The 17,390-nt window shown below is 33.5% G+C and overlaps 1 protein-coding gene across 1 annotated transcript in view; it reads left to right on the top strand.

Moving 5' to 3' along the window:
- The window catches only part of PARP8 (poly(ADP-ribose) polymerase family member 8), a 254,272-nt gene that overhangs the window by 202,486 nt on the left and 34,396 nt on the right, over positions 1-17,390 (top strand). The window contains exons 17-20 of the mRNA XM_043976309.1: positions 6,623-6,715; positions 11,310-11,435; positions 15,519-15,584; positions 16,871-16,938. Coding sequence (XP_043832244.1) covers positions 6,623-6,715; positions 11,310-11,435; positions 15,519-15,584; positions 16,871-16,938 — 353 coding nt within the window. The remainder of the gene's footprint in view (positions 1-6,622; positions 6,716-11,309; positions 11,436-15,518; positions 15,585-16,870; positions 16,939-17,390) is intronic.

Here is a 17,390-nt window from a genome sequence, read left to right as displayed (position 1 = left end):
TCTGTCACAGTTGATCATCACACAATGTTGCTGTTACAGTGTACAATGTTTTCCTGTTTCTGCTCACTTCACTCAATATCAGTCCAGGTTTTCTGAAATTTGCTTGCTTATCCTTTCTTATAGCAAAATAGTATTCTATTACATTCATATATCACAACTTGTTCATCCATTCCCCAACTGATTGGCTTTCTCTTGATTTCCAATTGTTTGCTATCACAAAGAGAGCTGTTATAAATATTTTTGTACATATGGGTCCTTTTTCCTTTTTTATGATCTCTTTGGGATGCAGACTTAGTAGTGGTATTACTGGGTTAAAGGGTATGCACAGTCCCATAGCCCTTTCAAATTAATGCTGGCTATTATTATATGTTGGATTGGGATTCTAACTTTAATGCTTTGTGTTACCTCACATATGACATATTTACGATTAAAAGAAGGTTGTCATTTATTATCTAATTTGTTTTTATTAAACTATCTTCTGTCTTTTGTTTTATCTGTTTGTCAGTTGTGTCTATCAAGAGATGTGTTAAACTTCAGGTTGTTAAAAATATTGTTTCCAGTGTTTAGGATTCTTGATAAAGTTTTTTTTAAAGTAATATTATGCCATAAGTATATCCATATAAAAATGCATCACATATGAATTAGGGTAGTTGTCTTCTTCTAAATTCAGTTTGGCAGTTCTATAGAGAGCATATGAAATCATTAGTAAAGTTGCATGTGACTACTTTCTGTTTAAAGAGATTATTTTGAATTATATTTATTAAGAAAAATAGTTTTAAATTTTGTCTAATTCCTGTTTTTATTCTTATTTTTACTAATATAATGAGGAATTTCTGACATACTTCCAATAGTTTAAATACCATTTACTTAAAATTGCTTTTTTAAAGTCATGCTTTAATTTATTTAACTTTAATAACTATTTTTAAGGACCCCTTATGTTCAAGGTACTTAACAGTTGCTGGAGATACAAAGCTAAATATAAAACAGTCTCTGTTCTTAAGTAGCTTATATTCTACTAGGAGTAGAAGGGGGTGGCGTGATGGATGGAATGGTTATTGAAAAGTGAATATGAAATATAAAGAATAAAAGCCATTGATTAGTATTGGTGCATAGTATTGGTCAGCTACATAGTACCTACCATTGGTGAGATCAATATTAAATTCTGACTGTAATAAGAAGCATGATACTGGGGATAGAGCTCAGGACTTGGAGGCAAGAATATCTGTATTGAAGGCCTACCTCAAGAGACACTGGATAACTTAAATCTTTGGCCTCCAACTTTTATATTGGTAACATTAAAAGGTTTGGATTCCCTTACATCTCAAAAATTATAATCTCATCCTAAGAAAACTATTTTCTTTCATTTCAAAGGCTTTTGCCTCCAGAGATACATCCTTTTAAAAAAAAAAATCACTATTTTCTGAGAAATACGTTATTTCATTATATGTTTAGTGTGTAAAAATCAGGTAGATGCAAGCATGGTCAAAAAAATAAATATTACCCAAGGTCTGAAATGCCGTTTTGAATGTTATGGATTAATGGTTGGAAGGCAAGGTCAAATACTTTAATAATATAACACTAAGGATAGTGTATTTCAGAAGCCAAGATAGTGTAATTGCTTTATTGCAAAGTTTTAAAATGAATTAATGAATAATTTACAAGATTTCATATGATACTTAAGCATTGTATTAAATTATGTGTAATAAAATGCATCATTTCCATATTTAGTTTGATCGTAATGGTCATTAAAGTTCTCTTTTCAATAGCTTTTGTGACCTCGTAAAGACAATCAAAGTTCACAGAGGGAGAGGGGTAGAGGGAAATCTAGGAAATTAATTACATTGGTTCAGTAGGGAACATTTGTCCCAAAGAACTTTACATATTGTCCTCAAAGAGATGTCTTGTATTGACCATCTATAATGAATAGGTTTAAGTTGAGAAATTTCTACCAGACTGCCATCTTGTGTTGCAATTTTGAACTTCTGCTCATAATGAATTTTAGTTAATAAACAATAACAGGTTGATGTGCTAGCCAAAAAAAGATGAGATACTTTACCTCTAATGTAAACAGTTCAGATCCTGACTAGTCAACTTAATTATTTACAAATGAGTCCGTGAGAATAAGAAATGCAACGTGATTTATATTAGAGAATCCCATTTGTTTTAAGTTCCTAATTTATTAGATATCCACAGCACCCATGGATCAGAATGAATGACATATTTAAAAGATAGTAATATCATGTTAAAAGTTCTTTACATTAAAAAATTGTTCAATGAGATGACACAAGCACTCCTGTTGTTTTGTTTTGTTTTAAAGCAGATATCGAGATATATTGGAAAGAGTTATCTTACATCAGAGGACTTGGATTCAAATCCAGGGTCTACTCTTTACTTCCTGTGTAATCACAGTCTAATAAAATTTAAGATTTAGATTTAAATCTTCTTTCTGGACCTGTCTGAAAAATGGCAGAGTCAATCTAGGTGACCTCTAAGATTCATTTCAGGCCTTGTGATCTTAGTATGATGTTAAAATGTGCTAGGTAACTATATGTCACAGTGGAAAGAGCACCAGACCCGGAGTAAGAGGAATCTAAGTACAAATCCTACTTCATAAATTTAATAATTTCGTGACCCTGGGCAAATCTCTTCCTTACCATCTTTAAGCTCCAGTTTCTTTATCTATAATAAGATAGGGATAATTAATCATGCCTACCTAACAGAGTTTTTGTGAGGATTCAATGAGATATAACAAGAACTTTGTAAACCTTAGGATACCATATAAATGCTAGGTATTATTGCTTCAGACCTTCTCCTAAGGAGAAAGGGAAGTTAAAAAGTGGAAAAGTAAGAAAAGAGGGTCACTGACACATTTAGACAAAAGAGCAAAAGAGAAAGAAAGTCTAGGAAACACAGAAGAGCAGATCTAGTTTGAAAACTAAAGTGTTGAATTGATTTATTATTATGTGTGTGTGTGTGTGTGTATATATATACATATAATACACACACACACATATATATGTATATATATTTAAACTAGATATACTATACTTTTTGAAAAAGCAAGCCATACATAGAAATTTACAGATTCATGTTCTATTTTGTATGTGGGCATGCTCATTTTATTTGGCCTTTTATGTTCAGATTTTTAAAAATCTAAAGAATTAAGACAAAGAATAAGATATACTTACTGCATGAAATAGATCGGAAAATATTGAATTGTAGAGAAAAGAAAAATAGAATGAGAAACTACCAATTGAGTTTAACTTAAAAGAATGAAGCAAAATTAATTAGTAAGTGAGTAAAAGGGAGTTGGATTACAGTTGGAACAAAATAGAAAAAGCTGGCTTTTATAACTACCTTGAAGTTTAGCTTGAGGTGTTTTGTAAATTTATATGTTGAAATCAAATTTGATGATGAATAAACTATATTATAGTAATTGACTATGGACATCAAACCAAAATTTAAAAAATTACATCTCAAGAAGTATTTTTTTAGAATATCATGTTTTATCCAATCTTTTCTTCATCTTCCCCCTATATAAACAGTATAATCACACATAAATTTGTGTATACTATGAATTAGAACATGCCCTCTGGAAGATCAGTGTTAATGCTAAAAAGCCTAATGTCACAGTTAACAAAAGTGTTAAAAAGGATGTGTAATAACATGCTTGTTATTTATTTACTTATAAACTTTGGTTATGCTCTATTTTATTCATTCCTATAATCTTATCAGGAAGACAGTTAAGCTTTGTCTTCACATTGTAGTTATATTGGAATGTGAGTTGAATTGCAGTCTCACTTATTATATCACTTAGGATTGTGGGAATGTTTTATGAAAGTTACTATTCTAAAGATGCTTTCATAAGAAAACTTAAAACCAGTGAAGATCAATCAGAGTTGAATACTATGCTAATTTGAAAGTTACTTAGTTGATGTTTGTCACCTAGAAACAAAAGTAAATATCAAAAGTAAAAGTAGAATTTTATTTCAGATCATTTATTTTACTCTTTTATCTAAAACAGAATTCAGATTCTATACCCCAGGGTCCAAATAAGTTTTTGGCCCTGGAATTAAGAAATTTTTTTTTGGTTTTTCTACATTTTAATAGCAGTAAACTTTATTTTAAAATATCAAATTCACATCCCCAAAAAGAGAAAAAAACTATTTGTACAAAAATGTTTATAGCAGCTTTTTTTCTGGTGCCTAAGAATTGGAAATCAAAGGATGCCTATCAATTGGGGAATGGCTAAACAAGCTGTGGTATATGATGATGATGGAATATTATTGTGCTATAAGAAATGACAAGCAGTATGACTTTAGAAAGGCCTGGAAAGACTTATATGAACTGGTGTATAGTGAAATGTGCAAAGAGACAACAATATTGTTTGATGAAGAACTGTGAATGACTTAACTATTCTCAATAATACAATGATCCGAGAAAATCCCAAATGACTATGGATGAAACACTATCCACCTCCAAAGAAAGAACTGATGAAACAGATTGAAGCATGATATTTTTCACTTTCATTTTTTCTTTTAATCAAGTTTTCTTGTACAAAATGACAAATATGGTAATATTTTACATAATCATACATGTATAACTAACTCATAATTGATTGTTTGCCACCTCAGGGAGGGGAAAAGGGAGGGAGGGGAAGAGGGATAAAAATTGGAACCCAAAACTATAAATAAAAATGTTTATTATTTTTAAAAAAGATACAGAAAAATGGTAATGTGAGAAATACAAGCCCAGAAACACAAACAAGACAACTTTAGTACCTTATTAAATTTCATATACCTTGAAAAAAATATGGAATTTTGTGGGTTCATATCCAATTTAAATTTTTGTTCTTTTTTGTACATTGAAATATTCATTTATTAAATTAAAAATAAAAAATGTCAAAATCAGTCTTATTTAATGGTGTTGGAGGGGTGGGTAGAAAGGGTTGGTACAGGAGTTAGTTATGTGACTGTTTTTATATTCTTCCAATATGTATATTCATATATGTATAAAAAGAAATAGTGTGAAAGCAAATTTAATTGATTTATCCAAACTCAATAATATTGTCTACTCAATCTGTTCACATTTTTATTCACGTTTATGGTCATAATCTCTTAAACAGTAACCTCTTTGATTTCATTGTATTTCATAATTGATATACTTTAGTGACAGCATAAGGAACACCCCACTCCCATCATGGAATATTTTTCCCAGATCTCTTCCTAACCAATGACTAGTCTGCTTTATTCTTTGAACAACTGAATGTAACATACAAGTAGTGATTTTCTGATAGCTTAGTATTTACAGAGTCTATAGTAGACACAAACTAAATTAAGGAAAAAAGAAAAAATGGAGCTACTGTCACTGGGAAAATGAATGGGTAAATTGAGAAGTGTTCACATTTAGTTAGGAAGGAGGAAAGATTAAATGGTCATTGATGTTAATAGGAAGGTTGGGGGGAATAGTATAACTTACTGGCATTGGGCATGTTGAAACATTTATGTGTTATTTCTCATTAGACTGAAAATATTTCTTGTGTCTAGATGAAGAATTTAGTCTCTTCACTTAATTTCAAGTATTGGTTTTTCCTCAGAAATTTCTCATATTGACTCAGAGCATAGCTCCAGAGGGACAGAGGACACATTAATTTTTTTTCTTTCTTTAATGCTTCAGACCGAAAGAAAGCCAGGAATCTTGATAATTGGTGAGCTAGTATTGAGAATAGGAATGTTTCCATAATTTCCCACTGTTTAAGTGAATGAGTAAGTCATACTCTGAAACAAGCAAGCATAAGAACATTGGCAATAACTAATGCTTTTTGTCTGGGGTGCAGTGGCTCAAGGAATTGGATCATGTCAGGCTTCATCTGCTGCCTAATGCAATGTAACTTAGGGGATGAGATAAATCACATGCATGACACTGTATTAGACTTGAAAGATGATTACTCATCCAAAGTAATCGCAAAGTGAATATTTCAATGCTGTAGATTTCAGGAGGTTATTGAAATCAAAATTTGTTGCAGCAAAATCAGTTTTCTTTCACAAGTGATGTGAAAAGTGAGTGGGTTCATGCCTATTCTTTGCAAATATAGTTGCTTTCATGAAGATTGCACTCGTTAAAAAAGCTCAATCTATATTAGATTGATGCATTTTTAAAAAAGATTTATAATAAGTATATTTCTTTTGCACCCACTGGTTGGTTTTTTTGCACAATAACATGTATGAAAAAAGGAAGACTCAAGCAATTCGTTGTGTTTTAAGAAGTTGGAGCAAAAGAAAAAAAAAAAGAAGTAGGAGCATACCTGTCAAGTCTTTTTTTTAATTTGTTGATAAATTCAGTTCATTTGTACAAATTAAGAATGTTAAAATTTATGTTCAACTTGCTATATAATAGAAATATTGAAACCTTAGTAGTCACTGTTTAGTTGACTATCACACAAAATCAAATTAGTACAAATTCCATAAAGTGGTAACAAAAATAGAAGTAAAATTAAGAAATTATAGAGATGTAAAACTGTAGAAGTTTATGTCTTATGTTCTGTGGAACAGTACAACATGAGCCTTAACTTTTTAAAAAATTGAGAATATTGTCATTTGTTTTATTCTGTTCTGTCTTGTAGCCGACTGTGTGTGAACGTGAGTTATGTGTATTTGCTTTCCAAACTCTTGGAGTAATGAATGAAGCTGCTGATGAAATAGCAACTGGGGCTCAGGTAAGGATATATGATGCCAATTAAATTCTTAATCTGGTATTAGTAATTTATACTAATCTACAATTTCAGAATAAAATGCTTATTTTAATGTCCAAACTTTGGACAAGACAAGTTGTTTGGGACCTCAACATTTTTGACAGAAAACATAACCTTTTTTTTTTCTTAATTCCTAACAACAGAAGACAAGCTAGCCTGCCTGTCATACTTTAAAGATAAGATGAAATGAGCCTTTGCTTAAAAGAAGAGAAAAATGTGATAGATTTTTCTGTTGCTAAAAGTTATCCTTTTATCTGAAGAATTGAGATTTATGGATTTACTAATTTTTTTTTGATTATATTACCTTTTCAAATCTACATCCAACAAATTATCAAACGAGAGAAGACTTTAGTCATTACTGAAGGAGTTGAAATGAAAAAAACCTTCCAATTTCCTTTACTATTTTAAGAAGGGGATATTTGAAAGGGTTAGAAAAATAGCACCTGCTATTTTATGTCCAGATTGAGAAGATTCAAATAAATCATTGCCTCATTACCAAAACAAAGGACATAAAAATCATCCATGGGATTATTGTGTATTTTCACAAGTGACGCAAGGATATTTCCTACCTACACTTCACTGATCACTGAAATAAAGTCCCAAAAATACAGAATAAATTCATTTATAGACTTTTAAAAAATTCATTTTTTTATATACTACAGAAAGGGTTTTTTTAATTTTTAAATTTTTTTTGGTGAGGCAATTGGAGTTAAGTGACTTGCTTAGGTTTTATTTTAAAGTTACTAACAGTAACTTTTTAAAGTGTTATCATTTTGCAGTTTTAATATATAATAATATATAATAATACAACACAACATAATATGATATAATATAATATGGTTGATAAGTGTGATTTCTAAATCCCTTTTGGAAATGGTACTAGGAGGCGGCTAGGTGGCACAGTGGATAAAGCACTGGCCCTGGATTCAGGAGGACCTGAGTTCAAATCCAGACTCAGACACTTGACACTTACTAGCTGTATGACCCTGGGCAAGTCATTTAACCCCCGTTGCCTTGCAAAAAAAAAATAGTACCAGTTATCATCTTCATCCATGATGAAAGAAGGACCCAACATCATACTTCAATAAATTATCAAGGGAAACTGTTCTGATATCTTAGATACAGAATGTAAAAGAGACATTCACAGAATCCACTGATCACCTCTTGAAAATGACTCCAAATGAAAACTCCCAGGTATATTATAGCCAAATTCCAGAGTTCACATGTCAAAAGAGAAAACACTTAAACAGCCATAAAGAAACAATGCAAATGTCATGGAACATTTTCACACAAGATCACACTGTGTTGTTCATCCCTAAAGTGCTTACAACACTAGCTAAGTCTTTTCTTCTTTCCATCCTGAAAACAGGTGTACCATATGATCTTTTGAAGTACCTTCTCAAAATGTGTGCAAATTCCTTTGATAACTCATGACCTTAATTAGAGGCAGTGTCATACAGAAATACATTCAGTGAGTAGAGACTCAGGAAACCTGGACTGTAATGTCTACTCTGCCCTTACTTTGCTTTGGTCCCTTAATTAAGCAAGTCAGCCATCATCTCTGGGTCTCATTTTTCTCATCTGGAAAATGATGGGGTTGGACTAAATGTCCTTTAAGATCTCTTCCAGCTCTCTTACTCTGTGAACAAGACAGTCCCTAAGTTTCTTTCTAACTCTTAATCACCTATGAACTTATATGTACATATTTCCTTTGCCAGTACATGACTTTGGTACCTGTTCAAGGTTTCATCTCATCCTCAGTAACAACTTTCACATTTTTTGTTTCTTTGTAATGTTCTAAGAGGAAAGATATATCTATTTAGTTTTCTTTGTGTGGTGCCTGTCATGTAGATAAACACTAATCATGAACTGAAACATTCTAGTGAAGGGGGAAAAACGTGATTTGAGTGGCAAAAATATTATTTCTCCATTTTTACTTGACTTAAATTTCTACTTGTTAAAGAAAAACCTGAAAAATTTTCTCCATGAATTCTTAGAATGTTGCATGCCAAAACTAGCAATGTGAAAATAAATACTGGGGTGGTTAGGTGGCACAGTGGATAAAGCACTGGCCCTGGATTCAGGGGGACCTGAGTTTAAATCTGGCCTCAGACACTTGACACTTAGTAGCTGTGTGACCCTGGGCAAGTCACTTAACCTTCATTCCCACCCACCCATCCCCCCCAAAAAATTAATGCCATCTTTCTCTTTTTAGTTCACTTATCAATTTTGATTCTGTATTTCTGCATTTATGTAAAATGAGAGACAGTAAATTTTTTTTAAGTGCTATTAGGTGAATGAAACATGTTAGTATGAGAATTTCTCCCTCACTTTCTCTTCTTGGTACATTATAATGTATCTTAAAACACCATTAAGAATTTTCATAAAACATTTTTTATTGTTGTTGTTACCATTAAGCAATGACATACTTGGTTTTGGCTTTTATTTTAAGATCATGCCTCCCCCTTTATTAAATCCTTATATTTTTAGAGGGGAAAAGTTGTTTGTCCTCCCCTCCATCACAGCTCAGGAATTATGATGTTAGTTTCACATTCATGATGAGATCAGGAACACTGAAAATATTTTGGATTGTGATGAAGCTTCCCCCCCTCCCCCCCAATTTGGGAGTGGTAGGAGTGCAGGTGGCAAAGAGAAAAACCACAGCTAAGATTTTGAAAATTACATGTCTACTTTTGAAATTTAACCTTTATTATATTTTTCTATACTGACATAATTCACCAAAAAAGAACAAAAAAACCCCACACCCCACTACCTGACCTAAGTGCAGCCATCTTAATTATTATACTTTTTAAAAATGCCTTTTTGCTTTTGTTATATTTAGATATCATGCCTACTGCCTTGCTCATTAATTCAACTAGCTTTTAAAATTTAAATGTTCTGCTAAAATTTCAAAAAGCTTAGGTCTGTTATGTAAACACATAGACACATACTTCCAGAGACCGGATTTTTATTAGATATCACCATTTCACAGTATTGTTGGCTAACAATCTCCACTACAGCTACATTATTTATTTATTTATTTGTTTGTTTTTGCGGGGCAATGGGGGTTAAGTGACTTGCCCAGGCTCACACAGCTAGTAAGTGTGAAATGTCTGAGGCTGGATTTGAACTCAGGTATTCCAGAATCCAGGGCCGGTGCTCTATCCACTGCGCCACCTAGCTGCCCCTACATTTTTTTTTTAATCTTTAAAAAGGACTGTCTTAGTTTCCTTTTAAAAATTTTTTTTTTTATTTTAAGGTCAAACTTGCTCTATAGCATTTTATTTTATTTTATTTTTTTGGCATTTAGGTAGGTCCATGTAAATCTCAACTTGTTAGCAACATTGCATGTAGTCTGCCATCTGTATTAAATATTTTTGGTAGTGGAATGATTTGTAGCACAAAAGATCTTGGGATGTATCAAAGGAAAAAGGAAGTTCTAGTGCAGCATGATGAGGACACTGGTATCAGAGAGGTTAAGTGATTTGCCCAAGGTCACACAAGTACTAAGTCACTGAGCTTGATATTTTCCTCACTTCTCTCCACCACTCTTTCCATACTAACTGAAACTGTTCTGAGCTCTCTGGAAGTTGCAAGAAGGGCTTTACTGAAATTTTCACCAAAGCCCCCCCCCCCCAAAAAAAAAGCCACCTTGTCAATGATGTTCCTTTTGTTTTTCAATTTTATCCTCAAATATATTGCTCTGTACCAACGTAACTGATCTTTGTAGGCTATTGGGCAATTAATATCAGGAGATTTGAATAAAAATAAAAATTTGTTATTTATTTTTTATTTTTAAAATTTTTTTAGTGAGGCAATTGGGGCTAAGTGACTTGCCCAGGGTCATACAGCTAGTAAGTGTCAAGTGTCTGAGGCCAGATTTGATCTCAGGTACTCCTGATTCCAGGGCCGGTGCTCCATCCACTGCATCACCTGGCTGCCCCTGTTATTTATTTTTATTCAGCTGTGTGGCACAGTGGATACAGTGCCAAGCCTGGAGTCAGAAAGACTTATCTTTCCTGAATACAAATGTGGCCTCAGATACTTACAAGCTTTGTGACCCCATGGCAAGTCCGTCAACTTTATTTCCCTCAGTTTCCTCATTTGTAAAATGAACTGGAAAAGGAAAAGGCAAATCTCTACAGTGTCTTTGCCAAGAAAACCCTAAATGGGGTCACACAGGGTTGGACATAACTTAAAATAACTGAATGGCAATTTATTTTTAATTTGGGCAGAGCTTTTGCTTCTCCCAAGATGTGGACTATTTATATTATATTATTATTACTAAAACAAGCTTTACAAACACAAGATTTAGCATTAATACCCCAACCTCTAACCTTCTTGTTCAGATCCAAATGATAATTGCAATAGGAGTAACTGTGGACATTACAGAAATTTTTGCTCTTATTGTACTAACTAGGAAACTTCAAAATGAAGTGATACAAAGGAGGCTATGGGGAAAAAAGTCAAGATTTTCCTGAACTATTCACTAAAGGAATGGCTGGTTGAAAGCATGCTGGAACAAGAAAAATAACTGGTTTTCTATTTACACTTCTAGGTGGTAGACCTGCTTGTGTCTATGTGTCGATCTGCCTTGGAATCCCCCAGGAAAGTGGTTATTTTTGAGCCATATCCGTCTGTAGTAGATCCTAATGATCCACAAATGCTGGCATTCAATCCTAGGGTAAGTAATGACCCTTTTTGAAACTTCCTAGAAGATACCTGGGGGTTCTGTGAACTCCTGGTTGCCTTAGAGATCAGTTATTCCAATGTTATTCCAGTTTTAGGGTTGAGGGAAAGTAGAGAGGAGTGTATGAGCAAGGTTACACAACTATTTAGTAATAAAACTGGAATGAGAACCTAGGAGTGCTGGCAAATATTTAACAAACAACTCTCCCAAGGCGGCAGAAATGTATACAACATGCTTTTAAGTTCACTTTTTGTCGTTAAAATTTTCTTCATCTCTTTCTCAATTATAGACCATCAACAAAAGTGTAAATCAGACTCCTGATCTGTAGTGTTAGACAATTTCTGAGCTATAAATGATCATAATGAAATTTTATCAATTGGCTTTTGTGAGCAGCTGATACAAGATTGCTCTAGCACAACCCTGAACCCAGGTTTCCACTTCTTTTACTCAATACTCTTTCTACTACACAGAAGCCTAACAGTATTTTAGATTCTTAGATTCTTCTACTTAAATCTCTAGTCTTCTGTCCTTTTCCTGTAATTCCTTCCCAAAGCACTAGTTTGTTACTTTTACTTACTTTCAACTGTTTATTCCCACTTGCAGGACATCATACATACCATTCATTTTTGGTTATTTATTTTCTTTCTTTCTTTCAAAACCTCACTAAAAACTCTTGAACTTTGTAAATCCAGACCTATTCAAATTAAGCCATATCCTTTTTGTACTTTAATAAATTGTGGCATGATTAGTTTTCCATTGTTTCTGTCAGTGCATATCAAGGACTCACATTCATTCATATTTTCTTGATCTGTTAAAATATTTCATTTGACTGGAAGTAATATCTGGTATTCTTTGCTTTCTTTTGTTTTCCCTGCTACACCTAGTGTAGGACCTCCTACAGAATGAATCTTAGATATGTAGTGAATTGACTAGCCTATTGGAATGGGCTCCTTGGGACAACTCTATACTGGGCCTGGGTTGAAAACTTGTACATCAAACTATGTGCTCCTTGAGGGCTTCTTTTATCATGTTACAGAAGAGCTAACTATGCCTCAATTCCTCTTAATATTAATTCTGAAATTGGAGAAAGAAGATATTTATTTAGAAGCTCTTTACCATATGTCCCTTGACAATCAACTACAGTGATGGGCACTCTTGCATGTATTTTAATTATGTTTGAAACCAAATGACCAATTGAACATGTAATTTCCTTAAATAATTGTCAGAGTCCTGTTCTAAGACATTTCATTTGAAAGTTATGATTTAAACTATATGTTTTGTGGTAGATATCAATATTTGGAGTCTGTTCTCTTTATTGTACCCAAGATGGCAAAGTGTTATTATGGTAGGAAAAATTCAAACATCAGGACTTAATTTGAGTAGTTGTTTTTCTTTTTTTCCCCTCAGTACTGTAGTAACAGCCTCCAAATAAGTGAAACAGTAGCAGTTAAAGCCAAGGCTATAGACAAAGGAATATGACTTTTCATGGATCACTAAAAGGAGTATTCTCACATCTCATAGTAGTAGTAGCTTAGTATCATTTTCTTTTAGCTCATTCAAATTTCATGCAGTTTCAGGGAACTTTTTGTTCTCTTAAGCAGTGAAATTGTGCCAGGGACTATGCTATGTGCAGGGATTACAGATACAAAAATGAAACTATCTTTGTTCTCAAGAAACTCAGGGTCTGTTTGGGAAGATAATATGTACAGGTATATTCACAATGAATCAAGCCAAATCAACACAAAACAAATAAAAGGAACTTAAATACAAGGATGGGATGGAGGGTGGACTCTAGAATTTACTGGGAGGGAGGTTAAATAAGAAGGTTTAATATCATAGTGCTTATGGTGGGTTTTGAAGAAAGTGAGTGGTTGTCTGACATAGAGGTGAAGAGAGTGCAATGCCTTCCGAGAATGCATGATATAGAATGCTAAGGCACAGAGACAATAGATGCAATGCCCTTTGTGAGAATCAGAGAGAAAGCTTGTTTGGTTGGATTGCAGTATACAGGAGCAGGAATCATGTAGAACACAGTTGGAAAGATAGGTTGTGAATGGCCTTAAAAGCCAAACAGAGGACTTTATATTTAGATCCTGGAGATAATAGAAAATGATCAGTTAATTGAGTAAGTAGTCAGATTTATAATTAAGGAAAATCATTTGCTAAATGTGTGAAAAAAATAGATTGTAAGGGTTGGGGGAGATTTAAGACAGAGAGACCTATTAAGAAGCTATTACATTAGCCCTGGTGAGAAGTGATGAGGGTGTGAATTGAGGTGATGTCAATATATACAGTGAGGTGGGGGGTGGGGGAGAGGGGCGGGAATGCAAGAGATTTTATGGAGTAAGAAATGCCAAGATTCTGGCAACTGACTGCATATGTGGACATGAGGATAAATTAAGGAAACAAGGATACCACTGAGATTATATTCCCCAGAAACTGGAAGAATGATCATACCCTTGATAGAAAAAGAGACATTCTATAGAGGTGTTCACTTGTGGGAAAAGATGAGTTCTATTTTAGACATTCTGAATCTGATATATCTAAAGGACATCCAGTTTAAAATAATTAATAGAAAGTTGAGCATATGATATGGCAGCTGAAAAGAGAGATGGACTAGATAGATAGAGCCATATGCTTCGAGATAATAATTAAATGTCTTGGAGTTGTTGAAGTCATCAATTGAATGACTTGAGACAAAGAAGGAAATAGGACTCGGGACAAAACCTTGGCTAAAGGGAATGAAATGGATAATGAAACATCAGAGGACACTGAGAACCAGTGGGAAGCTATAGGAAGAAAATCAGAAAACAATAGTGTCACAAAAACCCAGAGTAAGAGCAAGTATCTAGGAGAAAGGGATGTTCAACAGTGGGTAAAGAATGAGGACTGAGCTGGAAAAAATACTCACTAGATTTGATAATTAAGATATCATTTTTAACTTTTAGATAGAACAATTTATTTTGAGTGAAATTGGAAGCTAGCAAAGAAGTGAGTGAGGGGAAAGAAGAAGAGGCAATGAATATTGACATATTTTTCTAGGAGTCTGACAGAGAAAGGGAACAGAGATGTCAGATGGAATAGCATAGTTAAGATATTCTAAGAATCAGATATGTGAAAATGTTTGAAGGCTGCAGAAAAAAAGAAATAGATAGGGAGGACTGAATAAACACGAGGGGGATGATTGAGGGGGCAATCTGCTCAACAAGATGAAGGATGGTATCAGGGCATTTCACCTTGCCAAGGAGAAGGGTTTCTTCCTTATCAGAAGTAAAAGAGAAATTGGAGCATATTAAAACATTAACTTGGGCAGCTAAGTGGCGCAGTGGATAAAGCACTGGCCTTGGATTCAGGAGGACCTGAGTTCAAATCTAGCCTCAGACACTTGACACTTAACTAGCTGTGTGACCCTGGGCAAGTCACTTAACCCTCATTGCCCTGCAAAAAAACAAAAACAAACAAAAAAAACCCATTAACTTAAAAAAATTTTTTTCAATTAATAAGTATTTATTTTCTCGCCCAAACACCCCGCTTCTCTAGTGAAAACAAAAAGAAGGAAAGAAAGAAAAAAAGAAAAGAAAAACACTTGTAACATACATAAGCAAACAAAACAAGTTTTGCATATTGGTCATGTCTAGAAAAATCTATGTTTCAGTCTGATTTATTAAGTCCATCATTTCTCTTTCAAGATGAGCGACATTCTTTGTCATCAGTATTCAGGAATCAAAGTTTGTTATTATGTTGATCAGAGTTTATAATCAATTAAGTTTGTTCTGACAATATTGTTGAAAAACCATTAGCTTCTGATTTATCCCCAGTTACTTTGTATGTAGAGGGGAGATTCTTTTTTTTTTTTTTAAAGTGAGGCAATTGGGGTTAAGTGACTTGCCCAGGGTCACACAGCTAGTAAGTGTTAAGCGTCTGAGCCCGGATTTGAATGCAGGTACTCCTGACTCCAGGGCCTGTGCTCTATCCACTGCACCACCTAGCTGCCCCTGAGGGGAGATTCTAAATGAAGATATGCTGACCTTCACAGGTTTATAAATTAATATCATGTGTGTATTTTCATTTAAACAGAAGAAGAACTATGACCGAGTAATGAAAGCTTTGGATAGTATTACATCTATTAGAGAAATGACACAGGTATGTAAGCATGTTATTTTCTTGTTTTTACTGTCATTGTTTAGTTTTACAATTCTGGTATATTGGTTAGCACGTTTAAAATTTATTTGCATTTGGACCATATCCCCTAAGATGTTCCTAAAGGGAAGTAGGTCCACAAGGATGATGGTTGCTTTTCATCAGGAAACTGGAATTACTGTGAGATGTTACTGGGTTAGATATGCCATTGTCACTATCTTTTAAGAAAAGGAAATAACACAGTTATGGTAAGATTATGCTACGTGGAAAACATACTGGTTTTGTGACCATTAAAAAGCTTGAGATCAGGGACAGCATTATTGTCTTTTAATTTACCATGCCCCTCTTCCCTGTGGCTTCTAGTAGTGCATTGCACAAGGTTAAGCTCTCAGTAAATGATTTTTAGTATGAAAATGACTTTGCTATAGCTGTATATTTATATTATATCCTAAACCCCAGGCATTCCTGGTTTTATAAATAGCTGCAAAGTTTGACTCTGGCATCAGACCTTTGCCAAAAATGGCTGGTTCTTTTCTGGGTCACATATAAGCTATTTTAAATGGGAGGCAACATCGACTGATGAGCACTCAACTAAGAATCTAAAGACTAGAATTGTATAACTGCCTCCCTCAGTGACCGATCTACCTGTTCTGTGACCTTGGGCAAGTTACTTAATCTCTTTATGTCACTATCTCTTCAACTTGAAGATGAAAATAGTAGTTTCTTTTTTCCAGTTCTTTATAGAAGTAGAATTTTTTGAGATAGTGTATTACAATCTATCAGTATTGCTAAATATATCATTCCGTTCTCCTGAGTTGTCAGAAGGCGATTTCCACTTAAGTTAAATTCTTTGAATGTTTTTCCTTAAATATAGTAACTTGTTTTGGACTTTATTGGTATTATTTGAAAGAAAATGACAAAGTGTTGATGTTGCAGGGGAGGGGGGGAAGGGAAAGGAAGAGTTCATTTTAGTGAAATTTTTGTTCATTTTCTTTATGGAAAGCCCTACACTCAAGCAAATACCCTCAGATATTAATGTTGGTTGGAGGTATAAAATGTTCTCTTTCATTCTAATTTTATAGGTATCATTTAACCTTGGGAGGAAATTTCTAGAGCAAGTTTAAGTTGTTAACAAGACAAGACTGTAAATTTTCAAGGCTAAATGTCAAGAATTCTGGGAATTAGGCATACTAATAAGCCTGCATTTCTTTTGTTAGATGTGTATTAGATACTTTAAAAAAATAGATTGCTTAAAAGAAATAAAGAAGAATTATTATTATCTTTTATAGGCACCATATTTGGAAATCAAGAAACAGATGGATAAACAGGACCCCCTTGCTCATCCTTTATTGCAATGGTATAAAAACTTCAGTTTTTTAAAAAATAAAGATGTAGAATGTGTCCTTATTCTGCCTGTTTTTAAAGGAGGAAAAAAAAAACCACAATGCATGTCTGTTGTTTTTTTAAACCTGCAATGCTAAGATTCTCCTAGAAGCTTATGAGCCCTGAAGATTATATAAGCCTTTAATGACTCTCATTTTAATTAAAAGTTCTACATCACTGGGGAAAGAATACACTGTCTTGCATTGCAAAGATATGCAGTTCATTTAACTGCTGTTTGTCCATAGTAAAAACCTTGATTAACAGGATTGCACAGGTAATGAGTTGTTCTGGTTAATTTAATTCTCTGGTTAAATGAGGATTAAGCTGGAAAGTCAGTTGTTTCAATATTTTTCAGTTTGAAAATCTTCCTAAAATTCATTAATACCTTTTGTGACCTTAGTTATTACATCATTCTTTTATGTTTAA

The sequence above is a fragment of the Dromiciops gliroides genome, chromosome 1 (genome assembly GCF_019393635.1).
Source record: "Dromiciops gliroides isolate mDroGli1 chromosome 1, mDroGli1.pri, whole genome shotgun sequence".
NCBI lineage: Eukaryota > Metazoa > Chordata > Mammalia > Microbiotheria > Microbiotheriidae > Dromiciops > Dromiciops gliroides.
This window is presented reverse-complemented; position numbering and strand designations above follow the sequence as displayed.